The 19,943-nt window shown below is 45.2% G+C and overlaps 1 protein-coding gene across 4 annotated transcripts in view; it reads right to left on the bottom strand.

Moving 5' to 3' along the window:
* The window catches only part of LOC119466362 (zinc finger protein 37), a 57,672-nt gene that overhangs the window by 7,211 nt on the left and 30,518 nt on the right, over positions 1–19,943 (bottom strand). Inside the window, exon 5 of one of the 4 annotated variants that reach the window (XM_037726869.2) lies at positions 1,207–1,311. The exons of 2 other annotated variants lie outside the window; for them this stretch is intronic. In XM_037726869.2, coding sequence (XP_037582797.1) covers positions 1,207–1,311 — 105 coding nt within the window. Of the gene's footprint in view, positions 1–1,206; positions 1,312–10,638; positions 12,432–19,943 lie in introns of those variants that run through there. One more of the 4 variants, XM_037726871.2, reaches the window with a different exon arrangement.

The following is a 19,943-nucleotide window of genomic DNA, read 5'->3' as shown; positions in this document are numbered from 1 at the left end:
AGTGTGAGCGTTAACTGTCCAATTCACCATCGTCTTCATCTGTATATAACCATCCTCATAATCATAATCATCATTTGTCGGGTTGGGGCTCGTTGGCTGGCTCGCGCTGTGTTGAAATATAAGAGCTCTGCTTTCATCCCGGGCGTCATCTCACATGCTTTAATTAAAGTGGTCATGTGTAGCAATGCTCAGTACATTGATATAAAATGCATCCACATTTCCTACACAGGGCGTTCAGTTTACCAAATCCTAATGTTCATGGTATATTTTCCTTGCCTCTACCAGACAGAACTGGTAAAAACAAGTGTATGAAAATGTATACACCATGATTGACGGGGTTAATTGTACTTAACATCATGCAACAAATTAGCAGTGCACAAAATCAAATATGAATGAAAGAGTACCAGAACCATATAAAATCAAACATTTTTTGAATATTGAACAGCCATACTCGCCATCGAGCTTCCCATCCTAGTTTACCCAACATTAGAAAATTTCTCTCATTGCACTGCACGTTATGAAGCGGTGCTTATTAAAAGTATAAATGAAGCATTAGGAGCAAACAAGCAGTTTATTCACAAACTCATGACTCATTGGCGAGAGCAAATTATGCCGGTTTAGAGGGAAAAATCCAGCTCCCTGAGTGACATTCAGCATTCTCCACTACTAACTTTTCACGTTTTATGTCTACGTATTTATTATGGCCACCAAGAACATAACCAGTTGGAAACTGAAATTAATCGGAAACTAAAAAGAAATTTTCATATTTACATACATCTATCCGTTTCGAAGACAGAATGAAACAGGGCAATATTTGTTTTGTGAATCAAAAGTTTTGAATACTCACACACCCTAACCAGAGTGCTGTATAACGGTAATGGTGACCAAGGCACTAAAAATATTTTCAGGACAAATTACACGTATTTATGCATGATATACTATGAGGTGCAAGTGGTGTTTCATGAACTGCAAAACTTGTCACAATCAGGGTTACATTCACCCAAGGCCCAGGTGATTCCTGTGCCAGCAGTGGTGAGCAGCTATACAATAAAGTTACCTTAATTACAGCAGCTTGTCTACAAACACCAGCGATGAACGCGACAACTCATATAATATTACACAATAGGAAGCCAGAAAAAAAGGTGAGCTACCTAAGCTACCACTTGCGTGCCAACACTATACAACAGGTCATCAAATCCTACACACCTCCAATGTTCTTTGATGATGTCTCAAGGGATGCCGGGTTGGGACAGTCATCCACAACTACCTCCTCTGGAGCTTCCGTTTTAGAGTGGGAAGTGGGCTTCACACCTATTGAGAAAATGGCTTAGCTTTGCTCACACAGTTTCTGCAAACCAACCTTATATATTAATTTAGCTTTTCTTATCCATATCTGCAAAACATTTTGCCTTCCCACCAAAATTAGCTGACACCATTTAACGCAGTAAGCGCCGTAGACGAGTTTACTTGGCTACACTTTTTCTGCGCAAGAAGGGCCAAGAGTCTGCCTCGTTCACGTGTTTGGGTGTTTTTTCGAAATGTCAGTAACAGGCTGGGCTCGTCCAATCCAGTTCAAGTTCTAGCTAGTTTCCTTTTTGGCCACACATTGAAGGGCCTACAGACTCCATTCGTTCTACAGAAATTTAAAAAACAATGACTGTCAGTCACGTGTTGTAATGCTCGTTACGAAAGCGTGGCTCTCATTTGATTGAGCCATCTAGCTCGAATGATGATTTGCATCTGCATAAAAACACTGAAAGTGACGGCCGTGCTTTGATGATAGCGTTGATACAACGCGGGAGTGGATGAAGTTAGATGGAAAGAACCTTCCGCCTGCACCTCATTTACATTTGCATATTTCCAGACACAAGTTTTGAATTTACTACCCCATGTTATATATCATATATCTGCAAAAAGATTTGTTTAGAAATAAATAAGTAATAAAGGGCAAACAAATGAATAATTAAAGATAAGAAATGAACCGATAATAAAAGAAATTAAGTAGTCTATACTAAGTCAGCCTTGCCTAGATAGCAACATTAATATGAACGTAGTAATTACAGTAGATAGACGTAAATTTTGAATAATAATGTTAATATTATAATTGTGATTTTACTTTTTGAATTTTCTAAATTTATAATTTATTGAAGGATAAATATATCAATCATGGAAAAATGGGCGAATAAGGAAATCTTTTTGTGTCGAAGTAAAAATTATAAATGGCTCGGCAAATGTTCCTGTGCTATATCATAACACCGTGGGTCCAAGTAAGAGTGTAACTGAACTGCATAACGGCAGTCATAGATTGCGAAGTGGAATTTCTAAACATCGTTTTCGATTATTAGAAAACCGCCGACATGATAATAAAAAGTGATCGATGGATTCTGGTTCATTGCACAGGTAGCATTAGAGGGATGCCGCCGGACCACATCTGTGCAAGTAAAAATTAAGTTCTGGAATAGGGCAATGCAGCGTTGTAAATGCTACTTCGAATTGCCGGTTAGGACACCACTGTCAGTTCCGAGAATAATTTAGATGTTTAAATTCTGTAGATTTCGCTAATGAGAGGCTTTTCTTGTGTTCAGTCAAAGAAAACTGCCTATATCTGGCTGCAGTCATATGCACAGTTGCCGGCAACACTGATGTCGCCGGACCTTTTAAAGAAGCTCATGCTCAAGAATGGGCTATTTCATTAAGATGAATGTCTCAGTGGCCTAGAGCCATACTAAATGAACTAACCTTAAGTGGGGTGGAGCTAATGTATAAGATGTGTTCAAAGCTGTCAAATTTGTAGACGCGTTAAGCGCACTGCATGCAGAAAGGGAATCTGCGACGATAACTTTTGTAACATGTAGCAGTAACTTTAACAATGCAACAACTATTGCCAGAAGTTTGGCCTGAAAAACTGATGTGTAATCTGCCAGGCGAAGTGAAAAAGACCAATCGAGGGATGGCTTGTATAGTCCCACACCTGTCTTCTCTTGACACGAGGAAGCATCAGTCGCTAGTACATTTATTGGGAAATGGGCCAAATAGTCTTGCAAAACGGTATTCAAATATGTGGGTGCAGCAGTTCTGCGTTATTGGGAAAACTGTCAGCAAATTCTATTGTGAGTGACAATGTGGACCTATCAAACGGAATGATTTCCCTAATGTGAACATTTAAAGGTGCTAATTGGGCCTGCACAAATCCAACCTGTGGGGTATGTATCGTGGCCACATGTTCTCAAAAAATGATTTTGGTTCACTAATAAAAATATATTCTGTACGTCTAAGAGGAGATTCATAAGTTCTTAAGTAGGTTTGAACCGTAAGCATGTGAAATCTCGTGTGAAGAGAAGGTAAGTGCACTTCCTAGTATAACACATTATTACTAACGAATTTAGGCAGACCTAAACATATTCGAAGAGCTTCTCTCTCTAAAAGAGCAAGAGGTCTTTATATGTTATTTTATTTATTTAGTCTTTTATTTTATATTTTGCACTTCCAGAAAACAAAACGCAGCCAAATTCTAGAATTGGTGATACATACATAGAGTAGATCATAATTGGTGTGTCAGTTCGCATACCAGAACGCCGGTTACCGATTCTACATAATAAACCTACGGCTCGCGTCCCTTTCATTGCAATATTTTCTTTATGGTTGCCTTTTAAGACACTCTGAAATTTCTGGTAATTGACAAAAATGCGCGCCTGAAACTAAAGAAATAAGAGAGCATACAATATCAAACCTAATGGGTAGAGGGTCACTGTTTGAGGCAGAGCCGACGGTAGACCAGGAAGTGATGGACATCCCCGAACTGGCAAATGTTAGATCCAATGCTGATTCATAAAGGCCTTGAATAAATGTAACTGCTTTTGTTTAAGCAACAACAAATTTGATTATTTGCACAGTCCGACAATCTCTTTCCACATGAGTCTTTTCTGAAACCCCAAGACACATGATGCGAATTAAAGTCTCCGGCTATCACAATTGCTTACCTACAAGATTTGACAATGGTATCAAAGTGTTGAATTTCCCGCGTTCTTCCCACAAGAAAGAGGACGAGCATCGGGCCAGGGAGCGCGTGAGCGCGTTCGAAGGGACTAGCCTGCGATCTTGGACGTTCTGGGCTGAGGTGGACGCTAATAAACGCCTCTTTGAGTCTCGAGTTTTTGTCGGCTGTTCCGTGTGCCACGTACTCTAACATATGGTGCCGAAGAACCCGGGAGGCGACAGCCGGGAGCTACCGTCAAGGGACTTCGCTGGTGGCTACCGACTGTAACCACTGCCACGAACCACGGAGGTATACGAATCAGCTGACCGCCATGGATAAGCTCAAGTTGAAGCGAGCCACAAGAAAGGGCGACAACTTATACCAGGATCTCGTCAAAATAATAATACGCTTTAGGACGCATCCCATCGCCATGATGGCAGATATCGAGAAGGCTTTCCTTCAGATTTCGATTAAAGAAGAAGACAGAGATGTCTTTAGATTTCTGTGGTTTGAATAAGGCGATGTCGCTGAGTTTTTGAATAAAGACGCACAAGAATGGAGGATGACCAGAGTACCTTTTGGAGCAACATGCAGCCCATTTCTGCTGACAGCAACTATACTTCACCACGTGAGAAGAGTGCCACAAAGTATGTCTTCGACCGCCAAGACCTTGGGTGAGTCGTTTTACGTCGACGATTTGGTGACAGGTGCTGATACGGAAGACAAAGCTGCCCAGTTTTGTAGAGAGGCGCAACAGCTCATGCTCTCAGCAGGAATGAATCTTCGTAAATGGACGACAAACTCTAGTGAGCTTATGAGCACGTTGGAAAACGAGCACCGCTCAACCAGCCAAAAGATGGTTGTACTTCGTGAAGCCTCCGTTTAAGTACTGAGTATCGCGTGGAGTCCCCAGAGCGATGAATTCAGCTTCTCCATGGCCAATCTTCTTGATTTTCTTAAAGCAAAGTCCGACACAAAAAGGTTCGTCTTACAAGCAGCATCAAGAGTATACGATACGATGGGATACATCGTGCCGTATACGGTGTCCGTACGGATATTGTTTCAAAAGATCTGGACCCGTGGAATTGACTGGGACGAGTGTCTGCCCGAAGACTTAAGAAGAGAATGGCAAGGATGGGTGAGCCAATTGTCAAAGTTACAATCAATTAGGGTACTGCGTTACACTAGCAGCGGCAAAGAGAAACTGCCCCGCGTGCTAGAAGTGCACGTTTTTTGCGATGCAAGTCCGTTCGCATACGGCGCAGTGGCCTACATTGTGTCTGATCGCGCAAGACGACCCCAGTTACTCATCGCAAAATCACGCGTTTCTCCAATCAAGATGGTAACATTGCCTCGTCTAGAACTTCTGGGCACATTGATTGGTGCAAGGTTCATGAGCTTCACATCAAGTGCGCTTACGGACTTCCAGCTACGCTACACTATGTGGACGGATTCGACAATAACATTGTTGTGGCTTAGGGCCGATGCTCAGAAATGGAAACAGTTCGTTCGCAACAGAGTCACTGAAATCCACGAGCGAACCGAGCCAGCCGCTTGGAAGTATTGTCCTGGTACTGAAAATCCTGCCGACCTGTTGACACGAGGCGTATCTGTTGACCAGGTATCTACGAGCATCTTATGGTGGCATGGGCCTCACTGGCTTCAGGAACCTGAGCACATGTGGCCATCACAACCACTACAAACAGCGGACAACGAAAGTCTATTGTGAGAAGGTCACCGTTCAGGTTTCACTTACGACTGATGCCACGCTACCGCTAATTGTAATGGAGCGTTACAGCACACTCGATAAGCTGCTAAGAGTTACAGCATGGGTGTTGAGGTCGTCAGCTGCTGCAGACATAATGGCAGCAATAAAGAAACTGGTCCCCTCACGGCGCAGGAGCTATCGAGAGCCGAACAATACTGTATTTGACAGGTACAATATGTGTTCTTCAACACAGAGATCAAAGCTATCTCAGAGGGCTCTTCTATCGACAAAATGTCACTCATCGCAGGTCTCAACCCGTTCCAGGACGAAGATAGGTTACTTCGGGTTGGTGGGGGTTTAATGCAAATGGAAGCTCCAGAAGGTGTCAAGCATCCAATTATACTGGTGAGTAAACACCACTTTTCAAGGTTAATCGCTATCAAAGCACACTGCAAAGTACTTCATGGAGGTGTGCGAGATACACTGACGCAGTTGAGAGAGCGCTTCTGGATATGCAAAGCACGAAGTCTGGTGAAGAATGTAATCAAGGAATGTTACTTGTGCAGACAATTCACCGTTTCACCAGGCAACGCTCCAGTAGCGCCTCTCGCAATACATCAGGTAACACAAGCACACGCGTTTGAAGTGGTCGGAGTAGACTTCGTGGGACGTCTCTTCATGAAGACACCGTTAGGAGTCGAAGAACTACATTGCTCTATTTACGTGTGCAGCTTCAAGAGCAATTCACTTAGAACTTGTGTCCAGTATCACATCTGCAGCATTCTTGATGTCCTTGTGACGCTTTTGTGCCCGACTGAGGTCTTCCCCAGGTCATCTATTCTGACAATGCGAGGGCCTTCAAGAAAACGTCAAGGGATCTACAAAAGATTTTCAGAATGCCGTTAGAAGATGATGTCGCTGGACACCTGAGCAGTAAAGGCATCAAATGGAAGTTTATTGTGCCAAACGCTCCATGGTGGGGTGGACGGTGGGAGCGGCTTGTAAGAACTGTAAAGACACCGCTTCGAAAGATTCTTCAAAGAGCCTGCCTCAACTCCGAAGAACTCATGACAGTACTCACAGAAGTTGAAGCTGTCGTCAATTCTAGGCCACTTACTTTCATTGAATCAGAAGACGGCGAACTGTGCGCTCCGACTCCTGCAGATCTGTTAATTGGCCGTAGGTTCACGACGATACCACAAGGCAACATCGAGAACATGGAGATCTCAACGTGTGCAGAGGCCTTCCGGAGACTTCAGTACAGAAGGCGCCTGACGGAAAACTTTTGGAATCGATGGACCAAAGAGTACTTACTCCGACTTAGATCTGCACACTTCTGTGACACACGGAGCAAGAACAATGTTAAAGAAGACGACGTTGTACTTGTACATGCGGAAAACCTTCCAAGCCAAATGTGGCAACTCGCAAGGGTGATTGAAGTCTACGCAGGAGAAGATGGACACGTTCGCTCTTGCAACAGATGGCCTCGTGACGACAAGGGCCATCCAAAGACTGTTTCCGCTTGAACTACAGGCATGACCGCACTTCGGGGCCAGGAATGTGTTCAATTTCCCGCGTTCTTCCTACAAGAAGAAGGACGAGCATCGGGCCAGGAGCGCGTGAGCGCGTTCGAAGGGACTAGCCTGCGATCTTAGACATTCTGGGCTGAGGTGGACGCTAATAAACGCCTCTCTGAGTCTCGAGTTTTTGTCGACTCTTCCGTGTGCCACGTACTCTAACAAAGGTATCGAATGTCTTGGACACCTGTGGGAAAATATGCATTAACTAAAAAAAACTGGGAACAAGGAATAGTTGCATCTATTGCTAGTATCTCCCACTGCGTACCATACCGATATATTTTTGCTTTGTGGCATATTTTAGTTGTTACCAAGAAAGCAAGTCCTCCGCCTCTCGATGGATGGTCCAATAGAAATAAACGATAGTTTATTGTGTGGCAATCTTGGCCATTTGAAAGCCAAGTCTCCTGCAAATGATTTATGTATAGAGAAAATTGTGAACAAAAGTATATTAAATATATAGCTGCAGAAATAATGGAACGGCAGTTCCACTGTAATACCTGTAGATCACCTATGATGATAATGCCTACTTTAGAAATCACTTGCTCTAAAATACTGTCTTAAAATATCTATCTTCGAAAGACTGTCTTTATGTGCTTGGCGAGTTTTGATTAAGCGATGGACCGTGAAAATCATAGGAGCAATGTCGTCCTCTTTCTCTTGTCTTGCTTCCCTCACTTTTCACTGGCAGTGACACGTTTTAACAATATATATATATATATATATATATATGTAGAAATCACAAGCATAACAGGAATAATAAAGGCGCAAAAAAGGCAACACAGGCTGGAAGGGAACGCAAAGACAAGAACTTTCTAAAAGTGGACCGTTTCTGGAAAGTTTCACCATCCATATACCGCTGTTGTTTATCCCCCCTTCAACTGAAATGGGGATATATAATCCACTGGAACAACTAGCGATGCAACTGGCCTCGGCATACCACTCAAGATAGCCCGAGCCCAAACAGTTTCCTACAGAGTCCTGGAGCTGCTACCTTTGAAATGACAGGTAGTACACTTGAGGTGACAAATCTTCGTGCCTATGGCTTGGAATGTTCTTGTGGCGTTATGTATAACGCTTGAGTTTTTCTGCATTTCTGAGCAAATCATTATAGTCTAAACTGCAAGGCCATAATAAGGTATCTGCGCACATGCATAACCTGCAAAAGCGAGGGCCTTGAAAGACAGACTTCTAGTCTGTAGCCGAAATTACGATGATGAATGGATTTTATTGGCGCAAGGGCCAGATATGGCCAAAGAGTGCCAAGTAGCCAGAATTACAAGATGACGGATTTCTACGTGTAAGAAAAGAATTGCAGAATGCCGTCTTCCTGCCTGGCATCAAGATCGGAAGGCGTGTATAAGTTGAATGGTGTCTCGATTGAAACAAAGAGTTGGTAGCAACACTCGTCTGCATCTGTCGTGTCTTCTTGTGTATGTGTACTTTTTTACGCTATATCTGGAAGTAACTATGTTGGACCAACTAGCCAACAGACGGTCCTTCTGGCATCAGGAACTCTCTACTACTACTGGTGATCCTCGTGTGACGGAAATGTTCGCCTGTAGTGTCCACAAGCAGCTCTTTCAGCGCTGCAATTGCAGAGATATGAGAGTAATTCTGGATTGTGACCACCAAGCAGTGCGCAAAGAAAGTAATCGCGAAATACTTGTGGTGCGTTCGTTCCTACACGAAACTCGCCTGTGTCGCAATGGCATTACCACATGCAGAATGCCTGCAAATGGTCCTGCCTTTTACCACAGTAAGTAGTTTGGCTAGTATATGAAAGGCGAATCCGTTGAGAAATTCCATGTTGTAATCATCAGCACCATATGTGATCTTTTTTTTATTTTCCGCTTATGCGTACAGTGTAAAGCGAAAGGCAGCCCAATCTTCGTGTGTGCCATAGTACGAGCCATTTACGGGCTACCGATGAACGCTTTCTAGAAACTTTTTGCCCATTCCCCATTCGTCGCGGTTACCCTAGTGTTGTTTACTCTGAGAATGCTGTATGTTTTAAGCATGCCTTACGGGAGCTTCATGCGTTATTTGAACTCTTACAAGAAACTGCAATTCGATAGTTTTTATTTGCGTGGCACCTCATGGAAGTTCTCGCAAGAATGCGCTTCTTGATGGGGTGAGTTCTGGGAGAGTACATACATGGCTCGATCTGTCAAGGACAGCTAAAGACAAGACGGTGCACATAGTGGAAGCCTAGTTGCTGCTGTTGCAGTGAGCGAGTTGAGAAATGAAGGAATCGCCAATATCTGCCAATTTCTTAAAGGAAACCTTTGGCAGATTCACTAGTCTTGCCCCAAATGGGAAATAAGTTTATTAACGAGAACAATGTTCTCTCTGTCAATTGTCAATATGTGTGTGTGTCTGTCACGTCAGACTGCCATATTGTCTTGTCTCCAATAAGTAAATTTATCAACGAGAACAATATCACGGTCGCTCAAAAACATGTTTCAAACAAATACATCTAAAGCCGTATAAGCCTTCGACTGTAAATTAGTTCTGCTATACGTACATAAAGTGTAATAGCAGCCGTGTTCTTTTTAAATATCAAAAGACAGTTTGACAAACTATACTACTGTGAAAATTGGGAGGCTTTACTGAAACCACACTAAATTTCTTTTCGAGTTACTTATCCTCTCGTAAATAATGTGTACTAAATAATCTCGTATCGGCAGTTAATTAAAATATATCATGTGGCGTACCACAGAGCTTTCTCCTGGGTTCTACATAGTTCGCTTTACCTAAATGATATTCCTCAGGCTTTGAATTTTCTCAGGTTATCCTGTATGCAGAGGATACTGCAGTTTAGTTTACCGGTAACTCACTTGTAACGCTGCAGAATATAATTATGACGGAGCTGCCAGCTGTCTGCTTGAATTTCAGGTAAACGATTGATGCTGGACCCAAGAAAGACTAATTATGGTATTTTCCATTGCTGACTAGAAGACACTGAACTACAGTTTAACTTCCTTCTCAAGGGACGCCCCTTTATTTGAGCAAGTGGTTTCGTTCAAATACATAACGGTTCTTTTTGACTCATTTACACTTTAAATATGCAATCAATGTAATAAATTTGTGTTTGGGTGCTATATTCTGGTAATCGCTAAACAGTATTTTCTGTGCTCCCTGTTTATGTCATTGTACTTTTCGTTCTGTCATTCCAAAATAAGCTACTGCATTGAATCTCAGGAACTTACTTATAGCGTACTTATTGTCTTCACTGCTTCTCCAGAAACAGAAATCACGTATTATAATCTTTATTCCATTGCGCCACTCAAGTACGAACTTCTTATGACATTCACATTCTTACGGTACTTCATGCACTTTCTGGCCGCTATGCATCTCTCTCTCTTTCTGTATATGACCCAGGTATGCAGAAAAATAGTTTGACACATACACACACGAACGCAGTGGGCAACACAGCATTCGTGGTTGTCCACTTCTCTTGTGTCCCTGTCTACACGCCTTACCTTTTTTGCATTATGAACCCAACAAAACTTAACTCTCCAAATGTACTGCGCATTTTTCTGGAAACCAAAAGCAGAACAATCTAATTTTTTCCTTCACCCCCGCTTCAAATGGAATGAACCAGTTCAAACCTCTACAATTTTCACTCTAGAGCTAAACCTGCTAGAAAGTCATGAACCTGAACCCAACCAGAAAAAAGTTCGGTTAGACATCTTGACACAAACACTGAAGTGGCACCACGGTAGCCGAGTAGGTAGAGTACTGCAAGCATATTGCGGAGATGTAAGTAATCTATTTCCTCCATTTTATTTTCCCTTTACGTTAACATTTCAAATAAACAAGTAAACTTCCTGAAGCTCTCATAAGTTTGCGAGATAGATGCATTTGTGATTATTGATCAAGCACTCTGCTTTAGTAAAATTTTCTGCCATCATAGCATGGATTTGCTGGATGAAACAAGCACGTCAGTGTGCATTAAAATTTCAATCAATCAATTGATTTAAAAAATTTTATTTTCACACTAGGGCAAAAAATGACCAAAGATAGCTTGAGGATATGGACGGCACTTGAAGCTCATACAAAAGGCCTAGGGTACCCGAGGCCCAAGAAAAGCCAGCGTAAACAGCAACTTGTGCACAGAAAACAGCATACACAGCATATGGATGAAGTTTGATGCCATAAGGTGATGGACGAAAGATCAAAAGTACTAACATGGATAAATGTACACATATAAATTTTATACCAAAGAAAGACATATACTGAACAAATAAAACATAAAACTTTAAAACGCAAAACATTTGAGCTTTTATACAGATTTGTTTACAATGGGCTATTATTTGTTGACTTTTACTTCATCGGTGTACACCTTTGTCTGTCATGTCTCATCCCGACTAGATGAGCTTCCATCGAACTCTCAATTACATATAAATTTTGCAGACAAAGAACGGCATGACAATGTCACATTAAAAATAACAAATTTAGCATTAACAATATGTAGTTACAGAATAGCAATACTTTGTTTTCCACTTTTTGAGAAGCATGGCCTGCCACTTGGCTGCTTCAGGAACTGTTTAATTTTGTCAGCCATTTCCTAGCAGGCTTGGTCTTTAATTTATTCTTGGCTTATTGACACATGATTCAGTCATGCGTCAATAACTTGCAGCGTAGCAAATGGAGATTGAAGTGCAGAGGAAAACTGAAAGCTTTGTAGACAGCGAGAGCAAATTTAGCAAGTTGCACAATAGCTTCAGAGAAATGGAACTCACTATACTGGAGCACAATAATGTACATATAATGGAGCATATATATATGTAACAAAATGGAGCACAATATCAGCGCAATAAGACGAAACGACTATAGTAACATCATAAAAAAAATTAAATGGTCTAAAAATTCACAATTCAGGTGGTTTGTACTCGCTCAGAACCAGCGTGCTTGCCTTGCACATGCCGTCTGAGCCGTGCCTTCTCATTGAATTCGCGAGCGCAGATATTGCACTTAAATAGTCTTTCACCAGTGTGTACGCGGAGATGAGCAACAAGACTGCTCCTGTCTGTATATGCATGTGGGCACTCGGTACACTTGTAAGGCCCTTCGCCTGCGTGTAACCTGACGTGCGCAACCAGGCGGTTCTTGGATTTGGTTGTGTAGGAGCAGAGCTGGCAAGTGAGACGCTTTTTGTCCTTGTCTGCAAAACAAAAGAGACAAGGTTTCAACACAATGAACACACATGCAAGCCTCAATCTCATTTCAATATAGTCTTCTCGAAAAGAGTAAATGAAGCATTATAAAGACAGTGGACACGGCAATCAGTGGACATGGCAACACTGCCGTGGCAATGTCACCGACTTTACCGCTCCTTGTGCAAGCACTAGCTGGGTGGTTTTGGATCAGCGCTGCAACTTTGACGGTGGATGGATGCTGCCAGCTTGCATCGCCTTTGGCTTTGCCGGATTGCGTCTTAGGCGCACCGTTCGGTGATCCCGTCACATCGCGGCTGCCACACGTGCGCTATGGCCACAGTGCATCATCAACACGCACCCTGACGTCACCTGACTATCTCGGACCTGCTGACTTTCTGGCTTTAAAAGGGACGCCTGTTTCAGCAAACATCAGTGGACACGATAACACTGACGTGGCAATGTCATCGACTTTCCCACTCCTTGTGCAGGCTCTAGCTGGGTGCGTTTGGATCAACGCTGCTGCAACTTTCACGGTGGATGTACGCTGCCAGCTTGCATCGCCTTTGGCTTTGCCGGATTGCGTCTTCGTCGCGTGTCTGTCACCGATCTCGGGGCGTGCGGTTGTTACGAGAGATGAGGTTGGGAGACGCATGGCAACACAGCAAAGAGATTTTAATCACACACCAACCCAAAACTCAAAATAAAACTCCCTCAAACTAGAACACACTGAGGGAATACATACTAATAAATGTACAACCTAACATCTACTAAACTTACCCTTAATTCCGCCTACGTTATTTCTGGGTGTTTCCTACATGAAAGTCAGGCAACCTTAGCCTACTGCTGCGCCGCTACAAGTGAGGATCGTTCTTACTGAGTTCATCGTTGCACGTATTTCCCGGCCGCAATCTTGTTGGATCTTCCTCAAAGTCAGTGCTCTTGCAGATTGTCGCATAACCGTTGCTGCCTCGATGTCAGCTAGTCAACTCGTCCATCTCAGATGTCCATGTCCCGAACTCTGTCGGTGACGTGGCATCTTGGCCCACCTGGTTATGCCTAACGAAGGGGTACGCTCAACTTCTGCGAGTGCCGACGTGGTGCCCTCGAGAACCATCGAACGCGGTCGTATGCCGATGAAGGGCGATCCTTTTTGGAGTGCCCGGCCCTGCCGTGAGAGGCTGCAGCCAGTCCAAGGAGCCTCACTCGATCTTCGCCAAGGTCGACAGCCGCACCCTGGACTGCCAGCATCACGGACTCAATTGAACCTCCTAGGCTCCCGTCACCAGTGTGGTGCTGACGATGCGACCTTCCTGGCCCATAACCACGTCGATAATCTCTGCTCAGCATCACTTCACCCTCGATTACGGCTCGGATCATGCGCCTCGAGGTCTCATGCCGTTCGGAACGCTCCGTGCACATCGTCCTCTTCTTTCTCGCGCCGCATGCCTCTTAATCATGACAGTCTTAGGTGCACCCTTCGGTGTTCTTGTCACATTGCGGCTGCCACACGTGGACTATGGCCACAGTGCATCATCAACACGCGCCGTGACATCACCTATCTTGGACCTGCTGACTTTCTGGCTTTAAAAGGGACGCCCATTTTAGCAAACATCAATGGACACGGCAACACTGCCGTGGCAATGTCACAGACTTTCCCGCTCCTTGTTCAGGTTGGTGATCGAAAATATGGTTTTCGCAGTGATTTTCTTTGCTTAGTTGTGTTGCCATGTCCACTTACTCTCTTATGTTGTATATTGTGACGGAAGCGAGATAGAGGCAAAGGATATAATTACGAAATATATAACAGGAGGCTAGGGCAAGAGATGTCCGATCCGGCCCAAGAGCTAGCGTCTTCCTCGTCGTCTTTGTCGCTCTGCCAAGCATTGCGTTGATCCATGTATGGATCACTCCGTAACATCACTCTCCTGTGGCTGAAGCGCCATCCTGGCGCTTGCTATGAAGGCGAGGAGCTAGAAGAGCAGTAAGGCTTCAACCGGGAAACATGAACAACTTCAGTTGGCGGCGATGAGGTCGAAGAAGCAGGATCCAGGAGTAGAATTTCGTAATTTACGTCACCTAGTTGACGAACAACCTTGTAGGGACCGGTGTAACGTGAGAGCAGCTTCTCTGATAGACCAATGCGGCGGCATGGCGACCATAGGAGGACCAGAGAGCCAGGCGTGAAGTGCACGCTTCTGTGTCGGCTATCGTAACGGGACTTCTGGGCTGCTTGCGAAGCAGAAAGTCGATCGTGGGCAAGTTGTCGAGCTGCACGGGCTCGAGCTGCGACGTCACTGGCGTATTCAGTAGGCGAGTGAGGAGCCGAAGGAACGAGAGTCTCGAAGGGCAATGCAGGATGTCGGCCAAACAGTAGATAAAACGGTGAATATCCAGCGGTGTCATGCCGCGAGAAATTGTACGTAAAGGTAACAAAGGGTAACGTGCAGTCCCTGTCACGGTAATCTGGTCAAACATACATGGCCAGCATCTCGGTTAGCGTTCGGTTCAGGCGCTCGGTCAATCCATTTGTCTGCGGATGATAAGCGGTGGTGAGCTTATGTTCAGTGGAGCAAGCACGAAGAATGCCATCTAGCACTCTTGATAGGAAGTACCTCCCGCGATCGGTGAGGAGCTGCCAAGGGGCACCATGATGTAGAATTACGTCGTGTAGGAGAAAGTCAGCGACGTCTGTAGAACAGCTTCTCGGTAAAGCCCTGGTGATTGCGAAGCGCGTGGCATAGTCTGTCGCGACCGCAACCCATTTGTTTCCCGAGATGAACGTAGGGAAAGGGCCTAGAAGGTCAAGGCCGACGCGGAAGAATGGCTCTGCAGGGATATCAATAGGTTGTAGCTGGCCTGCAGGCAGCGCTGAAGGGCGCTTGCGGCGTTGGTAGCGTTCACAAGCAGCGACGTAGCGGAGCACAAAATAGTACATGCCGGGCCAGAAAAACCGGTGTCGGATGCAGGCGCAAGTATGCGAGACACCTAGGTGACCAGCAGTTGGTACGTCGTGAAGCTGGTGAAGAACACTGGAGCGAAGATGGCAAGGTGGGACAAGCAGAAGCTCTGGGGCATCTGAGCTGAGATTAGGACAATACAGAACGTTGTGTAGCTCAAACAGGTGAACAGAATGGTCTGGTGATGGAGAGGTAAGACGGTCGATGACGAACCGTAAGGACAAGTCTCGTCGCTGTTCGGTGGGGATATCATCCAAAGCAAGGATGGACAGTACACAGGCGTCGGAGTCGGGCTCAATGAGGTCGGGAGCATCGACAGGGTGATGGGATAAGCAATCAGCGTCCTGGTGCAATCGTCCAGACTTGTAGTGCACAGCAAACTGAGTATTCTTGAAGCCGTAATGCCCAGCGGCCGAGACGTCCAGACGGATCCTTCAGCGACGAAAGCCAGCATAGAGCATGATGGTCTGTAATTACAGAAAAAGTTCGGCCAAACAAGTAAGGTCTGAATTTGGTGACAGCCCACACTAAAGCCAGGCACTCGCGTTCAGTGATGGAAAAGTTTCGTTCGGACAAGGAAAGAAGGTGACTGGCGTAGGCAATGGACACGCTCCTTACCGTGCTGTGTTTGGCCAAGGACAGCCCCAATTCCATGACCACTGGCATCAGTGCGAAGTTCCGTAGGCAATGAAGGGTCGAAATGGGCCAGTATTGGTGGTGTAGTGAGTAGGCGGACGAGGGCAGAAAACAAACCTGCTTGTTCGGGTCCCCACACGAAAGGAACATCCTTCTTCAAGGGTTCCGTAAGAGCACGGGCGATATCCTGCAAAGTTCCGGACAAAGCGATGAAAGTAGGAACATAATCCTATAAAACTGCGGACGTCTTTGGCTGAACGCGGCACAGGAAATTGTTGCACTGCTCGCACCTTGTCGGGGTCTGGTTGAACACCGACAGCACTGACAAGGTGACCCAGCATAGTTATCTCGCGCCGCCCGAAACGGCACTTGGCAGAGTTCAGCTGAAGGGTGGCTCTACGGAAGGCGGCAAGAACGGCCGATAAACGGGTCAGGTGGCTTTCAAACGTAGGCGAGTAGACAATCACATCGTCTGGATAGCATAGACAGATGGACCACTTATATCCCCGCAGCAGAGTGTCCATGCATGCGCTCGAAAGTTGCTGGGGCATTACACAGTCCGAACGGCATGACCTTGAATTGGTATAGGCCATCGAGCGTAATAAAGGCAGTTTTTTCGCGGTCCATAGGGTCGACTGAAATCTGCCAATAGCCAGACCGAAGGTTGATGGAAGAAAAATATTGGGCTCCATGAAGGCAGTCGAGGGCGTCATCGGTACGAGGCAAAGGGTAGACGTCTTTGAGTGACTTTGTTCAAATTCTGATAATCAACGCAGAAACGCCAGCTGCCGTCCTTTTTCACGAGAACGACAGGGGAGGCCCACGGGCTAGATGAAGGTTCTATGATGTCTTTTGTAATCATTTTGTCGACCTCGTTCTGGATGACTTGACGTTCAGTGATGCGATACGCGATATGGATGTCGGCGTATAGGAGTGGCGTCACCAGTGTTGATTCGATGAGCCCCGACAGATTTTTGGCCTAGAGGGCGGCCGTCAAAATCAAAGATGTCACGATAGGACGCCAGGACCCGGTAGAGATCTTGGGCTTGCGCCTGGGTCAGATCGGGAGCAATCATCTTGTTAATGTCATCGAGAGACGAAGGCACGAAGTTAGTGGAGCAAGAAGGCGGCTGAAACATCAGCATCCAAAGCGGCAATCTTGCAGGGGTCAAGCGCGGGAATGGTGGCCAGCGACATGCCTTGCGGGATAACCTGAGTCAACAGGCTGACGTTGATGAAGCGGCACGACCACCGTATTGTCAGCAACGGAAACAATGGTGTGAGCCAGGGCGACATCGCGGGCTAAAAGGACGTCGATAATCGAAGACAAGACGTAGTCGCCATCGGGAATGTCGCGTGAAGACGTCAAAGTAACGTATGTAGCAGCTTGAGGTGGCAAACGAACGTGGTGGCGAGAGCATAAGCATGGCGTTATGTCGGCTGGACTGTTGGGAGGATGGGGCAGCTCAAGCTGAAGAGCACCGGTCGCACAATCAATGAGGGCAGAATGAGTGGCGAAAAAATCTGAGCCGAGGATAAGGTCATGGGGGCACTTCTCGATGAGGGCAAATTCGACGGAAGTGGGATGACCAGCAATGCAGACGCGGGCGGTGCACATCCCAAGAACGGCAGGAGTCCCTCCATCAGCGACGCGGAGGATGCGGGAGGTGGCAGGCATGAGCACTTTATGAAGGCGTCGACGAAATTCTGCACTCATTACAGAGATGTGTGCTCCAGTATCGATGAGCACAGAAACAGTTACGCCGTCAACATCGACGTCTAACAAGCTTAGTCTTGTCGGCAGCGTCAGAAGAGGATTTGTGGTGGCAGTCGTCAATGCAGCATGACCTCCGGGCACTGCATTGTGTAGTTTTCCTGATAGGCACGAGCAGGGCTGAAGGGGGACGACGGGCGGCGAGTCTGTGGTGAGCGAGACGACAGGCGACGGCCTAGAGGCGAGCATGACTGGTGACCACGCGGCGACAGTGAGCAGCTACTTATCCTGGGGGAAACATCGGCGTTGGGGAAATAGGACTGGGTTGAAGGCGGAAAGCGGGTGCTCTCCAGACGGCGGTAAGGGGCAGACAGCGTTCGAGGTGCCAAGGACCAGCGGGTGGCGCAATAACGGGCGACGTGGCCGATACGATGACAAGTAAAACATATCGGTCGATGGTCAGGGGTTATCCACGCAGCAGGGTCACGATGTCGAGTAGCGAATCACTGCTCTTGATAGGAAGAGGGCGGACGCCACGAAGATCACTCCGTAACAATATCTGAGTGTTTTGCCGTTGCTCTTTTGCTAATGGCACGCTCGGGAGATGTTGAAGAACACCCGGACCTATCACTGAAGAAATGTTTGACGAGATGATTAAGACACAGAGGGCGGTCTTGGAAAAAGTAACGAATATTGAAAATAAAACCAAGCCTCTTTTGAGGCACGAGTAGAGGGCAGGCTTTCGAAAATAGAGGAAAGATTAGAGATCTTGGGCAAAGCCCCAACCAGGCTTGCTAACCTTGAGAAGTTTGCCAATGAAACTGAAACTGCAATGGCAACTATTGGTAAAAGAGATGACCACTTGGACCGTAAATCAAATTCTGACATTAATGCTTTCGTCAAACGAATTGATGACCTCGATAATCGCTCTTGGTGAAATAATCTCATTATCAGAGAAATAAAAGATGTGAATGAAACTGAAGAAGCACTACTAAAGATGGTCAACATTGATGTTTTTCATACAATCTTAAACCTAAAAATTGAAGTCTACAAGTATGGCTTTTTGGCTAGTTAGATACATCAGAGGTGGTCATAGCGCTAGAAGACACGGACAAGAATGAGAGAACAGGACGAGCGCTCGTCCTGTTCTTTCGTTCTTGTCCATGTCTTCTAGCGCTATGACCACCTCTAAAATTGATTCAGCCGAACGGATTCATCGGTTAGGAAAGCGACAGGATGGTAAAGATCAGCCAATCATTTTGAGACTCTCAGATTTCTGAGATAAAACTAAAATCCTGTGAAACTGCTTTAAGCTCCAGGGTGAGAAAATAAGCATTAACGAAGACTTCTCTAAACAAATTGTCGAGATCCGCAAACCACTATGGGACTCCAGTTCTGAGGAGAGGAAAAGGGGGATCAAGGTGAAACTTATTTTGGACAAGGTGAAACTTATCTTGGACAAGATGAAAATAAATGATGTGGTGTATGGTTGGAATGAGGTTACTCACTTAAGGTACATATGTAAGGAACCTTCCGAAAGAGATGACAGGCATGGCAACAACGATTGACGGCGTTACAGTGCTATCTAAACAGTGCACAATATTAAACATAAATGTAAGAGGCATTTTAAATAAAAGTTTACAGACACTGAGGCTCTAGTACTGGAACATGATCCCGATATTCTGATACTTACCGAAACATGGCTTAAAAAAGGCATACTAGATGCCGAAGTAACACCTCCTGGATACAAAATCGTGAGAAGAGACCGCGAAACGAGAGGAGGAGCTATTGCCCTACTAATTAAAGAATGTATATTGTACAGTATTCGCCCGCATGTCACTGATGTCGAAGCTATTTGGATTAAAACCAAACTTAATGGTCGTACAGTATTGATTGGTGCTATGTAGAAACTCCCCAGCGAATGTGCTTAATAAATTAGGAAGCTTTATGGACGCACACCTAAAGCACGAAGACAATATTATTTTATTAGGGGACTTCAACCTCCCTGGAATTGGTCGACACTTTGTATAGAGGCACCTGAAGTCCCTAATTGTAAACAACTACTTAAATCGCTTTCTGTTATGATTTACCTCAGGTCGTCTCAGCTTGTACGTGTGTGGGTCCAACTGCTTCCTCAATCCTTGATCTAATATTCTTATCTGGTTGGTTGCTCCCATTTCTTAACATGTGTGAAATTGATGAAGGTCTCT

The sequence above is a fragment of the Dermacentor silvarum genome, chromosome 10, assembly GCF_013339745.2.
Source record: "Dermacentor silvarum isolate Dsil-2018 chromosome 10, BIME_Dsil_1.4, whole genome shotgun sequence".
NCBI lineage: Eukaryota > Metazoa > Arthropoda > Arachnida > Ixodida > Ixodidae > Dermacentor > Dermacentor silvarum.
Note: the sequence above shows the minus strand (reverse complement) of the source record. Positions and strands in the feature narration are given on the sequence as shown.